The 19421-nt window shown below is 33.4% G+C and overlaps 1 protein-coding gene across 1 annotated transcript in view; it reads right to left on the bottom strand.

Annotated features, from left to right (window-relative positions):
- CSMD1 (CUB and Sushi multiple domains 1) overlaps nt 1–19421 on the bottom strand; it is a 2716069-nt gene that overhangs the window by 604077 nt on the left and 2092571 nt on the right. The window contains exons 13-17 of the mRNA XM_051975995.1: nt 17554–17736; nt 14598–14924; nt 13841–14035; nt 11269–11407; nt 3824–4011 (exon numbers count right to left, since the gene is read on the bottom strand). Coding sequence (XP_051831955.1) covers nt 3824–4011; nt 11269–11407; nt 13841–14035; nt 14598–14924; nt 17554–17736 — 1032 coding nt within the window. The remainder of the gene's footprint in view (nt 1–3823; nt 4012–11268; nt 11408–13840; nt 14036–14597; nt 14925–17553; nt 17737–19421) is intronic.

The raw sequence follows: 19421 nt of genomic DNA, 5'->3' as shown, positions 1-19421 counted from the left end.
TTCAAGGTACTATAGTTAATTACAAATCAAAAACCATATTTTCACATTTTCACTTCATCCTCTTTCCCATTTTTGCCTTTCACTATGTCAGTGAAAAAAAAAAAAAACCTTCTTAATATTTTAAACAGATCAAAGATGGAATAGATTGCCTTGAGAGATGGTGGTTTCCCCCTCCTTGGAAATCTTCAACTAGAAACCAGAAAACCAGGAGATATTATAGTATGGAATCTTTTAAAGCATATTTTAATTAGATGGTTACTTGAGGTTCTTTTTAATTCTCTAAATCTATGATTATAAAAATTAAGTTTTCACTTAAAAGGGAGATTGTGTATATCTCTTTTGAGCTGACAAATTTCTTCTGTTCTTTTCTATAACTTTTTCCCATATCCTATTTCTATCCCTTCCTTCTTTGCTTCTTTCATTCATTCACTTTTTTTTAATTTTAGTTTATTAGGAGACTATTATATAAAGTAAGGAGAGCAAATAATATGAATTAGAAAAGGAGGTCAAATAGGTACAATATGCTTGGTGAGTACTTTTTAAATGTGATACAAATTAGACTATGATAAATATATAAGAAGTGCAAAGTACTAGAAATTCAGATAGAGCACTTCAAATGGTGTCAAGTAGGACTTAATTTAGGGAATGCTATTTATAATGAATCAATGAAAAGGTAGAGTGGCAACAAAGAGAGATGAGAGGTGGAGGAATTGAATTTTAAATCTAGAGAATACAGTGAACAAAAAAATGGAGGCAAGTTAAATTTAGGATAAATTCAATATCAGAGGACTATTGGTATCATTCAGTTATGTCTGACTCTTTGGAGTTTGGGTTTTTTCTCTACAAAGACACTGAAAAGGTTTTAGAATAGGCCCAAGCAAGACCTACCTTTGTTCTTTCCTGTGTGGACAGCTAATTGCAGGAGACAGAAAAACAAGATTCTGTTGCCCACTCAGCCAAGTATAAGAAGCTTGGCTCATGCTAAAAGTTTCAAGGTCTGTTCCTCTTCCTCCCCCCCAGCCCCTTCAACCTTTTGAATCCCTACCAGAGGATAAAGAGGTACTCCAGGAGAGGAGACAACTATTCTTATAAATCAAGGTCCTCAGACCAACTGGTCTTTGATGCTGCTTTGTTCTGTTCTATTTTTAAGATAATAAAGCCTCTTCCTTTGAAAAAGCAATCTGGATTTCTTGATAATTCTTGTTTAGAACCTGCTCTCCTATTACATTTAACTGGAAATCTGAGAGGGCAGAGTTTAGGACAGATCCCTTCATCTCTCCCTTCTTTTGGACTCATTTCTCCGAGAATCATTTTGAATCCAGCCTCTCATCAGGACTAGTAAGTCCCTACCTTTCCTTCTTGTTTCCTGTCTTTTCCCTTCCTATGTTTTTCCTTTGCCTTTGGAGCCTTTCTGAGGGAACCCTGCTTCAGGAATGATTGGATAGCACCAGTTGGGGTCTTGAACCATGTGCTGTCTGCTTTCCTATATACTAGGATGCCTCATTTGCAACACAACTTGCAATTTGGACACTGAAACCCTAGTAGTAAAATCAGAGATGGGACAGGGAACCTCCATTCTCCCGACTCCCCTTAGGATGTCTTCTTGAGCATTAGAACAAATTTGAAGGTCAGGATCTGAGGAAAAAGCATATGGTTTTCTTTTGTAATACTGCCAGACCCCGATACAACCCAGAAATCAGGAATAGTGGCTTGAATATGGATCTTTGGATATTTTGGAGTTAGGAATACAATACTAGTAAATAATCAGAAAAGGTTGGTGTTGTTGCTTGTCCCTCATTCTCAAAGTGAACCATGAAATTAAGGACGTGATGGCATGACATGCAATGAACTGGATTTATGTGAGGGAGAGATGTGAAAAGCTGAAATAGGAACGAGATTTTGGAAAGGCCTTGATTTTGGAAAGATTTTTTGGGAATTTTAAATTTGGGAAGATTAATGTTCTAAGGAGCTTCTAAGAATAATTGTATAAACACATTTAGTGGAATAGTGATGGGGATGTGTGACATGTACAAGATTCTTAAAAATGTAAAATATATTGCACACTAGACTTAAGTTTCTGGAAAAAAGGAAAACCTATCATATCATACTCTGCCTCCTCCCAAATGATTCTCATAGTGCCTTGTAAATAGATAATGTAAATTTCTTAGCTCATTTATCCTAATAAGAAAATTTTCTAGTTTATTATTTATCATATATGAACTTTGAAGCCTTTCCTGATTTTGTGTATGTATATGTGAACATTAACAAATGTGAGAATATATATTCTTATTGTATATGTAAATTATATATTATTGCTTTATATGTGTATTCACATCTCCCTCTTTAAATTACAAGCTTTTTGAGAATAAAGATTGTGCCATTCTTTGTCTTTCTTCCCTGCAAGATACATTATAAGTGCTTAATAAATACTTGCTGATTAGCAGATTAGCATTAATTAAACCTTTTCTAACTCTATTTAGATAACTATTTTAGTAAAATTTCAAATGAAATAATCATCTCATCAATAAATTTCATGGGATCAAAAATTGAATCCATTAAAAGTTATACATTAGGATCCTCACAGTCTATTTACATTCTGGCAGGTTTTAAAGTTCTCCTGTCTACATAAATGAAAAAAAGTCATTTAATACAAAAAAAGAGGGAAATTTAATAATATTATTCTTATACTTAACAAATGTTTGTTTATAAATTCACATCCACAGGGCAAACAGTATAGCAAACTGACATGTTTACTATGATGATTCAAATGCCATTCCTGATACTTACTGGCTCTGTGATTATAGACAAGTCATAACTTCCTTGACTCTCGCTTTTGTTATCTATAAAAAGAGAAGGTTTGACCCAATGCCTTTTAATATCTCTTCTTGTTGTAAATCAATGAGGCAGCTAAATGGTGCCAGAATTTCAGTCAGAAAGACCCGAGTTTGAATTTTTCAGACATTTACAAACATTTTTAATTTGCGGCAAGTCATTCAACTTCTATTTGGCTCAGTTTCTTATCTGTAAATTGGAGATGATAAAAGCAACTTTTGTTGAGTCATTTTTCCATCACATTTGACTCTTCATGATCTCAATTAGTGTTTTCATAGAAGAGATAATCTGGTTTGCTATTTTCTTCTCCAGATCATTTGATAGATGAGGAAACTGAGGCAAAAGGGCTAAGTGACTTGTGTGGAATGAAAAAACCCAGTAAGTATCTTAGGCCAGATTTTCACTCAGGAAGTTCAGTCTTCCAGACCCAATAATAACAACTATTTCTCTGAATTATTATGAGGATTAAATGGCATGCTATTTATAAAATGCTTTGTAAGCCTTAAATACTATAGTAGTTTGATTCATGCCATAATAGGATTAGCTAAAGGAAATGAGGATATTTAATTCAGAGAAGATAGGATAACTGAAAGAATAGCTGCCATAAAGTATTTGATAGCAAAATTACTTGGAAGACTTGTGTTTGATTCTAGATGGCAAAAATAGAGACAACAGGTAGAAAGTATAGAAATGTTGGTTTAGATTTAATATAAGGAAAAATTCTTTTTGAACAATGAGAGATATCCATAAACTGAATGATCTGATTCAGGAAGCATATCTATTTTTATAAAGGTTTTTAAGCAAAGTCTGGTTGATTATTTGTTAGAAATGGTTTAGATATAATTCCTTGATAATCATTTAGCTGAGAAGAATACTTTCAGATTCTCATGTTATACACAAGAACACAACTACAAGCCCCATATTTTATCCTCTGTTTTTTGATCATCATTTTAAAGATGAATTCAAGCAGGAAAAACAACCAAAGACTTACTTTCATAGTGAATGAGAAATCCAACACTTGAACGGCTATTGTCAGTAGTGAATAGTAAGTACATGTAGTTGCCAGTGCTGATCAAAAATTGTGGTGCTTGGGTCCCATGGTATTCTCCTATTAGGGGTGAAGAATTTGCTGGTCCATCTCGAACTTCTAATGTGTCATAATTGACTTCTGTTTGAAATCTGAAAATATGAAAACTTTTCAGTGAGAAGAGAATTTTGGTAAATATGACAATTAGGCAACATAGTATAGGAAAAGTTCCCTAGACCAGAAGTCAGGAGTCCTGGTTTCTAATTATGATTTTACCAAGTGAATTTGGGCAAGTCACTTTACCTTTGTGACATTTAATTTGCTCCTTTATAAAAATATAAGATGATATCTAAGATTCTTTTTAGTTCTAAGCACTATAATGCTATGATTAGTATATATGTAATTGAGTTGGAAATACATAATTCATAATAAAATGTAGATATGCAGATATGTAAGATATGCATATATATTTATATCTACATAAATAAATTACATATTATATATATATATATATATAAAACAGAATTGTTGTACATAATTCAATGTAAAATGACAAATTCTTACTTTGATACATTCTAAGACTGAGCCATCTAAAAGGCTAAAATATCAATACAAAACAGTTGTTTTTGCTATAAAAGGTAAAAATAAATATTTGTTGTTGATTCACTTTATTTCTTTCTGATTCTTTGTGAACCTGAGATTTTCTTGACAAAGATGGCATGGTTTGCCATGTTCTTTTTCAGGTCATTTTTGCAGATGAGGAAACTGAGGTAAACACAATTAGAAAATGTCTAAGGTTACATTTGAACTCAGAAAAATGTGTTCCTGGCTCCAAGCCCAGTGCTCTATCTATTGCTGCCTAAATGCCCAAAATAGAGATAGCTGTACCTATTCAAGAGTCCTTCAGGAGTACCTCCTAAAAATGCCAAATTTGTTTAGCATGAGTTATAAATTTTAACCATGTTATTTCATGGACACCTTTTTACTATGAGCAAACTAAAAGCTGTGTTTCTTTAAGAAGGGCAGAAATTTAAAATTTATAAAAACAACTTTTTTTAGCAAATACTTTTAAAAAATAAATGTGGTTTCTGAGTCTTATAAAGCTGCATCAAATCTTTCAGGGAACTAGGATGCCATTTGATAAACAAGTATTCCAGAGACTACATGATGCTCTATTAACTTGCAAAAGTTAAAATGGCTTCCTTTAAGTGCTTAACTTTTCTTGCAGGAAGTAACTAAGACATCAAGAAAATCTAGTGCAATAGAATTTTTATATGAAGTTCTGGCCACTTGGGCACAATTTCAGGCAATGAAGGCACCATTCAAGGGCAATGAGGCAATTTCCTAAATAGGGTTTTTTAGTCTTTGAAAAGCTAGTGCAGCTTCTGAAAAAGCCTAACTCATTCTTAGGAAGTAGCTTATTCCATCATGAGAATCTGACTTATTCAATATCTTTTAACCAAGAAAATAATAGGATCACAGAAGTAGATTTGGAAGAGAACTTAAGGACTGTTGAGTCCAACCCCCACTCATTTTAAAGATGAGTACTAAGGCCCAAGGAGCTTAAGTGGCTTGACCAAATTCACATGGGAGTTGTTTAAAAATTTTGTGGCATTGATCCTTAAAAAAAAAAAAAAAATCTATCCTGTCTAACTCCAGAACAGGAATATAGGAAATTCTAAATCAGAAAATGAATCAAGCTGACTGAAAGCCTCAGAAGACATTAGTGTTGCTGTGCTTTTTAGAATAAAGGCATCCATCCAACCAATTACAGATGGTCTTTAGTGCAAATATGCAGCTTTTTTTTTTCTTTTTGATAGACTTTTTGCTAGTGTCCTTGTTATAAGCCAGAACTCTGAACTTGAAACAAAGATGCTTACAAGGTACTAAGCGGAATTAAGAAAACAATGGTTATCTAGTTTAGCATAGTTCAGTATGATTGATTTAATCCTACAACAAATAATGGTTTCCTAGTGATATAATGATTGGTTTATGCTCAGTGTATAGAATATCAACTGGGAGCCTCAGCTAGGCTGAGTCAGAGCTAGAGGGACAGAGGCAGAGAAAAACAAAGGACTGGCTGGTGGCAGGAGCTTAAGCTCTCAGAACCAAGGGGAGAAATTCAATTTGATCTTCGATTTTCCTGGTGGCTGGCCTGGCCTCCTGCACTTCCCCCACTAAGACTAAGGCCAGACTGAAAGGCTTTCCAGAAAGCTGCCCAGCATCAGGCAAAGAGATAATGAAGGTTTTGGACTTTAACACTGGCTACTCTTCTGGTGATTACTAAATTGAAACAAAAGCTGCTCCCTGAGACCCCAAGGAAACTGAAGCAGACAACATTACATTTTGGTGCCCAACGTGGGGCCAAGAACCTACATCTGTGAAATTAGGGTGAGTACAAGAAGGAAACTTTGTTAAGGGCTAAAGAATCAGCTAAAGTGGGACAAATGTTTAGAAAGGAGATTTCTACACTGCAAGGAAAATGTTTTCAAAGCTTGATCAGACTGATAAAAAATTAAGGTTTAATTGTAACTTGGGAGTAGATCATTGAACTTTTAGAAACAGTACAGTACACATCTCCTTGGTTCTCTAAGGAAAAGAATTAGCTCTAGATGAGTGGAAATTAGTAGGAGAGCAACTATGTGTGTACTACAATGATAATGGACCTGACTCAATTTTCAAAGAAATACTTTATACATATAACTGAATACAATTGGCTTTAAGAAATTATATAAGTATTAGAATAAGAAAAAAAAAAGAAAGAAAGATCAGGAGGGGGAGGATCCAGATAAACTAGGTGAAAAGGATGAAGAATCACATAAGAATAGAGTTAAGTACAATTCTGAGTGTGGTGCTTCACAACAGGAGCCATTAGGACATTCCTCATCCCTTGACCTACCTCCCTCAATTAACTCTTCATGGGTGGAGGGAGAAGGAGGAGGGGAAGGGGCAGTGACACAATCAGCACCACCTATGAAGCAGTCTATGACAAGATTACAAAAGGCATTAGTTAAAGCAAAAAAAAAAGGACAGGATATAGCTGATTTAAAAATAAATGCTTATCCTGTGATTGAAGAGTTTGACTCTTCAGCTCAACAAAGGAGAAGATACATTCCTTTTGATCTGGAAAAAATTAAGCATTTGAAAAAGGTTTGCACTCTTTATGGGGCTACATCGTCTTATGTTAAGATGTTACTAGAGAATTTGGCTTATGAAATCTTAATCTCTAGTCATTGGAAATGTATATCAAGGACATATTTAGAACCTGGACAAAACTTGTTGTGGCTTTTGGCTTATAGTGAACTATGCAGGGTACAAGCCCAACAAAATAGGCAAACCAAAGTTAATATACAAATCATCTTTGACCAACTAGCAGGTGAAGGTCAGTATGTAGACAATTTAGCACAGATTAATTACCCCATAGCAGCATATGAGCAAATTGCTACTGCTGCTGCTGCTACAAAAGCTTGGGGGCACCCTCCCAGGGAAAGACAACAGGGTAGCCTTCATGAAAATAGCGCAAGGTCCCAATGAAACTTTTGCTGATTTTGTGGGACATTTGCAAACAGCTATCACAAGAATTATTAGAGAAAATGTAGCTACAAGAATAATTGTCAGACAACTGACTAAGGAAAATGCTAATGAGGTTTGCAGAAGAATTATATGGGGACTACACAAAGATGCTCCTTTAGAGGAGATCATAAGATGCTGTGCCACAGTGGGCACAAATGCTTATTATACCCAAACTATGATGAACATGGGAAGACAGAGTCCCTCTTGGCAAGGAATTTATAGAGAGACTCACCAATGCTTTCAATGTGGAAAAGTAGGACATCTGAAAGCTCAACGTAGGCATAAAATAGAGTAAGAAGACAGGGTGAGAGAACAAGATTCAAAACCTGTCCAAAATGCAACCGAGGTTTCCACTGGGCCTCAGAATGTAGAGTGACCCAGGGAAATGAGAGGCAGGGCCAGCTCCAAGACCTTAAACAAAAAAAAAAGTGGGGCATGATGGCAACTAAGTTTATACCCAAAGAGTCTTTAGAAGTTCGGGACTTTGATATGATCAATCAGCAGAGAAGCAATCAGATGGCAGAAAGGGATTACATGATCAATCAGCCAAAAAGCAATCATATGGGAGAAAGGGATTACAATTGGAGATAATACAGGCTTTTTAAGCCAACAGAATGGCAGTGTCCAGTGCAAGCAGCTCTAATATAATTGCCAGGTGATGAGGAAAAATCTAGTAAGTGGTAAATAGAAGGGACTAGATAAGTTAACTGCTTGGGGGAAAGGGTTTGATTGTATTTCTACAGATGGAAAAGGAATCAGATGGGTGCCAACAAGTACCTTGAGAGAGACAGAAAAAAGACAAAAAAACCTCAAAACAAAGGAGAAGATCTAAGAAACATCTGACACTGAAAGAGCATGGCTGATAATAAGAATGTTGCAGAACTTCAAAACCCACAAGAATCATTGGATTTCCTGGGATAAAAAAAAGTTGATAAGACTGTGGCAGAACTTCAAAATCTGCAGGAATCACTGGATTCTCTGAGACATGATAAGACTATTGCAGGATTTCAAAACATTGGATTCCCTACACACATGAAGTAATAGACAATAGATTCCTTTTGGATTATTTCTAGGACTTATGGACATGTATAATTCCTCATATTGATTCATGTTATTTTTTACATCACTACTAGCCTATGTTACTATATGCTTATGTAATACCTCCCATGTTGATGGATTTATGTATACCTGTTTCAAGTGAGACCCTTCAGAAACTTGCTCACCTGATTTGATTCCCCATTTTCCTTTGGTTTTCATCTCCCTTCCTGAGAAGTCACTTTTTTGGTGTTTTCACCCCTTTTTTGAGGAATCAGGAAAGGTGTGATCACCTCCTTTTTTGGGGTTCTCGCCTCCTTCAGAAGTTAGGGAGAGTGACCACCTATGTAATGTTCTCTGTTTCAGTTTCCTTGAGTCTCTGGGAACAGCCTTCATTTCAGTTCAGTAATCACCAGAAGAGTAGCCATGTGTTAAAGTCCAAAATCTTTATTATCTCTTTGCCTGATGCTGGGCAGCTTTTTGGAACGCCTTTCTGTCTGGCCTTAGATTTAGTGGGGGAAGTGCAGGAGGCCAGGCCAGCCACCAGGAAAATCGAAGATCAAATTGAATTTCTCCCCTTGGTTCTGAGAGCTTAAGCTCCTGCCACCAGCCAGTCCTTTGTCTTCTCTGCCTCTGTCCCTCTAGCTCTGACTCAGCCTAGCTGAGGCTCCCAGTTGATATTCTCTACACTGAGCATAAACCAATCATTATATCACTAGGAAACCATTATTTGTTGTAGGATTAAATCAATCATACTGAACCATGCTAAACTAGATAACCATTGTCTCCTTAATTCCACTTAGTACCTTGTAAGCATCTTTGTTTCAAGTTCAGAGTTCTGGCCCATAACATGCCCTAACCTTTGTTATTGTTGCTTGGAAGGGAAAGTACTTTTAGTATCACATGACTGAGTCAGAATCAAGTCACAACTTGGAACATTTGGTGACAGAAGGGTGGCAACTTTGTCTTTCTGTCTTTCATATTTCCTCTAAAGACACAGTGATTCTCATGGTGTTGAGTTCTAATTCTTGAAGGATGACTGAGAATGAAATGAAATCTTTGCTGGTTATTCTAATTCTCATGTTTTTAGATTCTCTCTCTTTTTAATTTTGATTTATTTATATTTTATTTAGTGAAAGCTATGACCAAAGCTGTATTTCAAATAATATTCTTATATCAGTTGCCAGATACTCTGGATAAAGTTCAGAATTAGAAAATCTGAATTCTTTTTCATCTTAACATATACTTATAAAGACCTTGATGCACAATTTGAAAATATTTGAGCAAAATTTTATTGCTATTCATTGATCTGGCTTCCCTGTAGTCACAGTACCATATGCCTTTACATATCACAGAATGCTTCTTTCTGCACATCTCTGAGAATGAGACTATGAACAATGTTCTATTGCAAAGTCCATATTACTTTTGAAGGTATGGTGGGTAGGAGGAATGTGGTAGGTAAGAGGAACATGGAAAAAGATTCAGATAGAGTAAAACACATAGTAAGCACTTAACATTTTTTTTTTTTTATTATTGACATGTTATACTTTATAGATTGCAATGGTATTTCATGGAAGCCAATTCTGTAATACACTAATCAGTAAAAATCAATTTAAAACTATTATGTATAGTCCATCAAACAAGTAAGTATCATTATATTATGAATACACAAACATATACATATATATATATATATATGTATCTACCACCAATGGATAACTATAAAATTTCATCATGGAAGTACATATATGTATATGTACATGAATACATATTTATATACTTCTTTTTAAAATGGTATGGAACAAAAGTATACAATTCTTAGAAATTTCCTCTCTTGGGATCACCCTGAAAAACTGAAGACCAAAAGATGATAGGATATCAGAGTAGTAAGTGATTTTAAAGATCAAGTCCAGTCTCATTTTAAAGCTGGGGAATTGACAGCTAGACTGGTTAATAATTTTCCCAAAGACATAACAAGTTTCAATTAATAAATAAGAATTAATTAGCATAGAAATAAATCCATAATCATGGACATTAGAGTCTAAGGGAAAATTCCTTTTGCTAGAATTTAAAACACATAGTAAGGTTATGAAATATGAGCTTTGATTTTTCTCTATCTATACTAATTTAAAAGGATTTTTTTTGAAGGGAAATAATTTGCTTCTCTGCATATTCAATGAAGGAAATTTTAATATAAAGAGGTGTGAATCTATGAAAATATTATGTTGTATACCTGTTCAACAAGATTGCTGTGTTGATTGGTCCTATATAAATTTTTCTTTGTTAAGAGATAAATGTTTCAGTGAGAGTATTGTAGTGAGACATAATTATTATGCTGTGTTATCAAAACAAAAGACAACTTTTGTTATTTTTATAATGGTGGTGGTGGATACTGTTGTTATTCCTAAAGATTTTTGGACTTTGGTTCTTTTATCTAGTGCCTGAATTACTATGTTCCAGAACATGATCACAAAAATTTCATTTTTGTTGTAAACTCGATCATTAATGAATACTAATATTTAGTATACAAAAATAAAGGATTAGAAATAAAACATAAGGAGAAAAAATTGTTTCCTATGTGAATTCCCATAGTAAGTTTTTGATGGATTTGAATACATATTCCAAGTGTTTAGATCAAAGACAAATAGCTGTGGGAAGGAAAAATATAACATACCTGAAATAGAAAAGGTTGGAGAGAATAAATCAATGTTCTTGACTGAAGAGTTTAAAAATTAATTACAATATTTTACCACTCTATTTTTAAAAAAAAATATTTTTACAATAATGAAAAAAAAACTCACCTATCAAAAGTGATCTTGATGGAATGTCCTGGTTTTGCTTCAATGACCCATTCACAATTTAAAGAGTCTTTATAATACCCTGGCCATCCTGGTGGTAAAATAACCCCACTGGATGCTGTTAAATGTCCTCCACATGGTGCTGAATGTCCGTAGAAAAAAACAAGATTCAGTTAAGAGGATTAAAAAAGCAAAACAAAACAAAAAGCTGAGTTCAACAAGTAACAAATGCATGATAATAATGTGTCAATAGTGCAAATGGCTATCAGATGCTACTTTTCTTAAATTTAGTAAATTAAAAAAAAACCAAACAGAATAAAGGTTTGCCTTAATTACATTGTATGTTTCTGGGTGGCCAAAAATTTTTCTCATAATTCTTTCTATTACTTATGATAAAACCAAAACAATTCTGGATATGCAATACACATTTCAAAAGTGGTCTCAATTGGTTAAAGTACAGTAAATTATCTTTTGGATTATTTTAATGCTGCATGCATGTTAAATTATAAATGTAATACACATGAGAAATATGTTAAAAATTGATTTTCCTCACTATTTGAAAAGAATTCCTGAATATTAGAATTTGGCAAGGAATTCACATGATAGCTATTTAAAGTTTGGAAACAAAGCCAATTCTTTTTTTCAAATTTCATAAAAACTGAATTCTATAAAAGTAGAAAAAAAACACTAAATAGTAGAAAAACAGACACTTAATTCAAGATTGTCCTCTGAAGAGAGATTCTTTTTGTGAGAGTTTTTCAAATTAAAGAAGACTATTTCAGGGTGGAAGGCAATAATCCATTTATATTTCATTAGGAATAAAATGAACTTTCAAGCACATATCTGATAACTTTTGTTCTAATTCAGAAGGTGTTACTTCTAAAACAACAATTTGCACCTTCAGTTTATGGTTGTTTTCATTTAAAGTCAAATGATATTTTATAACAACAGCTCAATATAATAAAGGAAGTAAGAAGTAAAAAAATTTGGGCTTAAATTCCAAATCAGATACTTACTGGTTCTATGAGCCAGAAAAAATCACATGCCACTGAGAGATTCACTTTGCCCAGTTCTTTAAAGTTGAGGCAGTTTAAAAAAGCAGATAATTATAGCTATAGCACTTACCTCACTGAATTCTTATGAGGATTAAAGGAGATAATGTATGTAAAGCACTTAGCAAACCTTAAGCTATATAAATAGGACTATTAGTATTATTATTATCTAGTTTAAAAATGGCCAACTCCTCCTTTGATGAAGGAAATTCCTTGGAGCAAGTAACTGTATCATAGGCAAAGATTGTGACAGAGTCATCCATTACTAACAGAGTTGAGGGATTTTTTCTATTTGGTATTTGAATTCACATTTGGTTCAATCATACTTTTGCAAAGGTCAGCTCTATAGAGTCCCCCATGTTCTATATTTCTTGAAGACAGTGATAATCATCTAAAATAGATGGCCTTAGCCTTTTTTTAATTCATGAACACTTTTGGCAGTTTGGCAAAAATGACTGACCCTTTTTTAGAACAATGCCTTTCAAGTCATAAAATAAAATGTATAAGATTATAAAGGAAACCAGGAATATAGAAACACAATTGCTTATCTTTCTATGTATCTATCTACTTATAAATATTTTTAAATTCACAGAAATTTAACCCATTATTTAAATATGGATAGAGATAGCAAAATTTTCAGCCATCAAGTTTATTTTTAAAAAATTAATTTGAAGTATATAAAATAAAACTTTTGAGCTTATCATTTGTACATTAATTCAATATCAGTATAAAAAGGCCATTTGTGAATACTAAAGGGAAACAAATACTTTGGATATGGCTTCATTGAAAAAAAGGGAACACTTGTGCTTTCAAAATTCCTCATTCTTTCCCTGGATTTAAAGATACTAATATAATAGCTGGCTTTTCAAGGTTAAACATAGTAGTTTATAATATAAAGGCTATTTCTATGAACAAGACTGGAGCATTTAAACAACTTAACATTTGAATGCAGAAAATAATATTTTTTAATAAAAATGAATGCTTTCATATGGAATTTTATAGACATAACAAAAAACTTCTAAGGATTAGAGCATCAGGGCTATAATATTGAAACCATCAAACTATAGGATTCTCCTAGAAAATGAAGTAGGGAAATAGAAGCTTCCTGATGGAGCCCTTTTGAGTTATGTTCTAGGGACATATCTTTCAAACTGAAGGTTAGAAAAAAAAATTGTTCTTATTTGAAGCAAATTTAAACTTTTTTTTTTTAAAGCTCTTTTCTGCTGTTTCAGAAGAGTACATCTGCATATAGATGCTGATAGTAGAATGTTAACAAGAAAGCAGGTAGCAAAATATTTTGTTTTTGGAATTGAATCTTGGGGGGATCCCCTAGTAGTGTGAAGAAGCAATATTTAAATAATTTACTAAAAAGAATTGAACAGTATGTATGTGTGTATACACACACACACACACACACACACACACATACATATATATATATTTAACTAATGTTCTGTGTGCCCTCTTTTGAAAGAAATCAGAATGGCAAAAATTAAATCTATGAAAAGATCAAAAAGACATACCTTCACACCGTGGCACAGTAGAGCTCCAAACAACATTTCCATCCTGCATGATGCAGGTTATGGACTCTGATCCTTGAGTTTTGACAAAGCCATCATCACAATGGAAAGAAACAGAACTTCCTAAGAGAAATCGATCACCAAAACGCCTTCCATTTATAGGAATGCCAGGGTCATGACATTCATTCTGACCAAATGCTAAGTAGAAAGGGGGAAAATGATTAACTGAGTAAGTTTTTCAAAAAATTAAAATAAAATAATTTCTTGATCACTAAACATGATTTTTTTAAATTTTTAGTAGAGATTTACATTTTCATCAGTATGGTGAGTTATTCATTTGTGCAAGTTATCTCCTAAACTTGAGAAATATTCCTTCTTCATTGCCCAGTGAAATTTTTTCTCCCTTCAAAGGCAAGATGAAGTGATATTTCTCTATACAGCTACTCCTGAACTTCACAACTTGAAAATGATTTTCCTTTCCCTCTTTTTCCTCTTTGAGTACTTTGTACTTCTTTGTTCCTATTGCTTTCCACTCTACAATATACCTGTATGTGCCAATATCATTTAGCTTTTTATAAGCTCCTTCAATAACTTTAGAATCTCCCGTATGTAATATAGTGTCTTGCACATAATAGACATTGAATACATGTGGAAATACAGCCATGGTTGCACTACTATTTTCTCCTGACATGCCATCCTAGAACTTCATTGACTGTTGATCAAGAAGAATTAGAGTAGCTAACTGTTTTATAGTACTTACTAGTGTAAGTGATATTGAAACCTCTCCCTGTTGTAGAATGATCTGATTGAAACTCCAAGCGTACAATGTGTCCACTGCTGGCCAATTGGGAAGGTACTTCATTTCCAGAAAATGTACCAAGAACTGATACATCAGACATCCCATCATCTTTGACAGCAAGAAAGTCAAATTGAGGTTCCACATCAAAGTCATTAAAAATGAGATGAATTCTACTTCCTGGCTCAGATATTATCAACCAAACACAATTCATATTGTTGCCATACTCCTCAGGATAGTTTGGTGAAAGTATAATACCCGATGGGGTAGTGAAGTTGAAGAAACATGAAACTGTAAAAATATAAGAAACAAAAATATATAACAAACATTCTCAAATCTTAATTTGCACGTGTATTTCACCTTATCCTCTATCTCCCATAAAACTGATCACTAAAAAATGGAAAAGATAATGTAGAATTATGAAGAGATCCTGATTTTAATGTGATTATTTTAGGAATTGATTTGGTCACTTCCAGGTATATAATATCTATCTTTTCATGAACTTTTTTTTATAATGCATTTTCATTGTTGTCTTATATTGCACAATAGTAATAGCTATAAATTATTTTAAGATTGGTACCTGAGTAGACTGGACAGGTAAAATGACTTTTGATGACTAATATTAATGTAGTTTCTAGGAACATATATCCTAGCTTAAAAAGACTAAAGTAACTTCACGTAAAAGCTGATTTTGTGTACAAAGGGAAAACACTGAAAAAATTCAATATTGGCTCAAATCAGTTCTATGTATTTCTGTGCCTTTCTTCTATAATAATCATTGGTCCAAACATAGAGGCTTACAATATATTCCAGAGCATTATAGGACAGCCTAAATGCAGTCTCTTTAAATAAGATCTGAGAAGCGTGTTAGATGACTTACTTATGAGTCTATAAAATCTAGGGGCCTACTAGGTGAGGAAACTTATTTCTGTATTTCAACATAAGTAGTCATACACTAAAAAAAATACACCAATTATAGAGAAATAGATTTTAAAGTACTAACTATATTGGGGGCACTTCCCAATCCAATAACAAGGGTTTATTTCTCATGTTTAGAGGAATAGGGAAATATTTGGATAAAATATACTTTTTTGTTTAAAAATATTTTATAGAAGGTATTTAAACTGAACATATTAGTGAATACTATTAAGAGAGACAGATTTGTAGAATGAAAGACATTTGTACTTCGAGGTAAGAAGATTAAATTCTCTCTCTGACACATGTGTAAGTCACTAAAATTTGTAAGATTGTAAGAAATAGACTAATAACCAATCTACACCAGTAGAATAAATTATTATTTTATTTCATGTATTTAAAAACTTTTTTTTCCTGAAAAGGGATTCATAGGTTTCACCCAATTGTCAAAGGGTTCATGACACAAAACATGTCTAGAACCATTGCCTCAGAAATTCTGTTTATTGTTTAGTCATTTCAGCTTTGTCTGACTCTTCTTGACCTCATTTGGGGTTTTCTTAACAAGCATAAGAGTGTTTTGCTATTTCCTTATTCAGCTCATTTTACAAGTGAGGAAACTGAAGCAATTAGGGTTAAGTGACTTGCTCAGAATCACAGAATGAATCTATGTCTTCTGGATTCCAAGCTTTGTACTCTATACATTGTGTCATTAAACTCCTCCAAAAGAAGGAAAGGAACCATAGAAAGTGAGAGTGACTAGCCTAAAGTGAAGCAGCTAGGTGGTACAAGGATAGAAGGCTAAATCTGGAGTCATAAAGATGTGGGTTCAAATCTTGTCTCAAATATTTACTGGTTGTGTGACATTGGGCAAGTCACTTAACATGCATCTGTCTTAGTTTCCTTAGCTATAAAATAGGGAGAATAATAAGACTTATCTCCAAGACTTGTTGTGAAGATAAAATGAAATATTTCTAAAGTGCTTTGTTAGCTCTTATTAATATAGGTAGCAGCAAAACAAACCCAACTTGTCTGTTTCCAAATTCAGTACTCTTTCTAGTATATCATGCTACCAATTTTTTTTCCGTAGGAAAAATAAATTTTGTTCTTGAACATTAATTTTATCATTGAAACTAATCTTATCAATCAACTCCTACTGGAAATCTTACTATTGAATATCATGTTATAGATAGATAGATATAGGTATATCTATAGATATACATCTATATCTACACACACACACACACACATAGACACACACACACATACATCCTCCAAATAGTTATGGCTGGTATTTACATGATCAGAATCATTTGATGATAATTACTACAACATTAAAAAAAATAAAGGTGTGATTTCATCAGTAAATGGCCCTGCCAGTAAGAAACCTCTCTCATAACTTCATCTTAGAGAATTTTCAAGGGTCATTGACACAATATTAGTAGTGAATCCATATTAGTATGGATTAAAACAAAGATAGCATAGACAAAGTCAGATTTGAACCTTGATTTTAATAACTAAGTTCAAACTCTCTATCTATATCATACTTCCTGTCTTTTTTCTTTTTGTCACAGAATCATCATGAACTTTTACTCAATATATATTTACAAATATTATTTTATTTTAATTAGGGATAGAAATCAGAATAATGAAAATTTAAAAGAACCCAAACTATTGATTCTTTGAATTTTAGATTTATAATTGGAAAGGATGTCAAAGGCCATGCAGCCTTAGAAAACATTTTATAAACAGGGGCACAGAAGCATGTTGAAGTTATAAAACCTGATCACACAATGAAGTGAGAGAAAAAGAATTTGAACACAGGTCTTCTGAATCCAGAGCTAATCTCTTGCCATTTTATCAAGCTCAACATGTAGAGACACCATAGTCATTAAAATCGTCTTTAACTCTTGTAGTTATTACTTTGTTGGTGAGGAAAGGAACAATTTTTCAGAACAGAGAAACCTGAGTAAAATGAACAAAGTAGGGTTCAAAGGCCAATACTTACAAACACAGCTAGGTTTGTTGCCAGACCACTGGTTATTCTGTTGACATGTAATAACTCTCTCTCCCACCAATTCAAAAGCTGCCTGACATTCAAAAGTAAGAGTATCTCCATGTAGGAAACTGTTGCCAGTTCTTTTCCCATAAGATGGAATTCCAGGGTCACCACATCCTCCCTTATCAATCTCTGCAAACAAGATGTGCAAAAAAAAAAAAAAAAATGAAATACCTGCACTCTGAATATTTCTTAACATCATACTTTTGAGAACAGGAAACTGATTTAACTTTAGTACTTGAAAATGCATTTATATAAGAAGTTCCTAAAGAATATGCAATTCATTATAAAGCTAACATCTTCAATTAAGTTAGACAGAGAGACAATTAGGTACTATTTAAAACTTAAGGGAAAAGTTATTATACAATTTGCTTTGTTTGTTCTTTTAAAAAAGATTATGAATGGCTATATGAATGTTGTTCCAAAGCAAGTTAAAATTGATAAATTCATTCACATTCAGTATATTTTGTGCATGAATATTCATTTTGCTGATACTAAAATGTAAATATTGTTATGCTTATGTGTTTTAGAGATCACAAGCCACATACAAAGAAACTTATCCACTGGACTTAATGTTAAAACTGAGTAAGCTTCTTGTTAAAACTCATAAAACAAAGTGAATACATATTTTCTTCAAATCAAAATATAATAGAGAAGCAAAATTTCACTCATTAAAAATGTAATATAAATCAATTCAATAAACATTTAAAATATTTATTACATTTCAGACACTCTACTAGGGATACAAGAACAAAAAAAGTAACAAAACCTGATTCTAGAACAGCTTATATTCTACTGAGCATTGGGTTGAAGATGGGGAAGAAATATTACATGCACACAGATAAACAGACAAAAGGTGAGGAAAAGACACTATTAAAAATGAGAAGGGTCTGAGATGTCTATAAGAAGCAATACCAGAAATTAACCTTGCCAAGATAGCAAAAGTCTTGGATGATTGGGGAGTACATTCAAGACATGAAGTATAGTCCATGCCAAAGCAAAGAAATATATATTTCAATCCAGTAGGGAGAGTTTCTAATAGGCCAGTTTGGCAAGAACATGGAGTAAATTTAGGGGAATAATCTGAATTAAATTTGGAAAAGTCATTGAGAGCTACATGATAGAGGGTCAGGCTTAGAATTTTGTATTCCCCTATCCTGTAGGGCAATAGGAAGTTACTTAAGTTTTTGAACAGGAAAATGACAAAGACAAAGTTATAAATATGGATAAAAATTCTAGTTTTAACAAATGCAATGGAGGATAATAAAGAGATTATCTGGTGATAATTTCAGTCTGATTTATTGGTTGGGGTGTTATGCCACAGTTCTCTTTTATTGTCCTGACTCAGTTTCTCCAAGTATCCTGACTCAATTTCCCTGCTTCTCCAAGCTTAGTCTTGTAAAACCTCCCTTCCTTCTTTATCAGAATATTTGATAAAGATAGAAGATCTTATGTTTTAGAATAGAATATGTGGAGAATGCCTCTCCCCATCTCAAGCTATCGGAATGTCAGATACTATCTTATCAAGATGCTTCCCCCCATTTCTGGTGGCTCACCCCACACTGTCAGAGTCCCATTCCCACTCTCAGCACCCTGACTCTGCCTCTGCTTCAGTCTACTCCCTGAGTCTGAGCCATGTGTATATAGGTCATTGAGAACTCACATTGTTTGCTGGATTCTTGGAGACGATAGTCTCATTCAGCCCTAGGACCAAACCATGGATCCATTTGGTCCCAGCAAATCTCTCCCATTAAATAAATTACTAAATACTCTCTAATCTCTATCTTGCCTCAGTTTCTCATGACATTATAGGGGCA

The sequence above is a fragment of the Antechinus flavipes genome, chromosome 2 (assembly GCF_016432865.1).
Source record: "Antechinus flavipes isolate AdamAnt ecotype Samford, QLD, Australia chromosome 2, AdamAnt_v2, whole genome shotgun sequence".
Taxonomy (NCBI): Eukaryota; Metazoa; Chordata; class Mammalia; order Dasyuromorphia; family Dasyuridae; genus Antechinus; species Antechinus flavipes.
The sequence above is the reverse complement of the archived record's forward strand: the minus strand, read 5'-3'. Positions and strand labels throughout refer to the sequence as shown.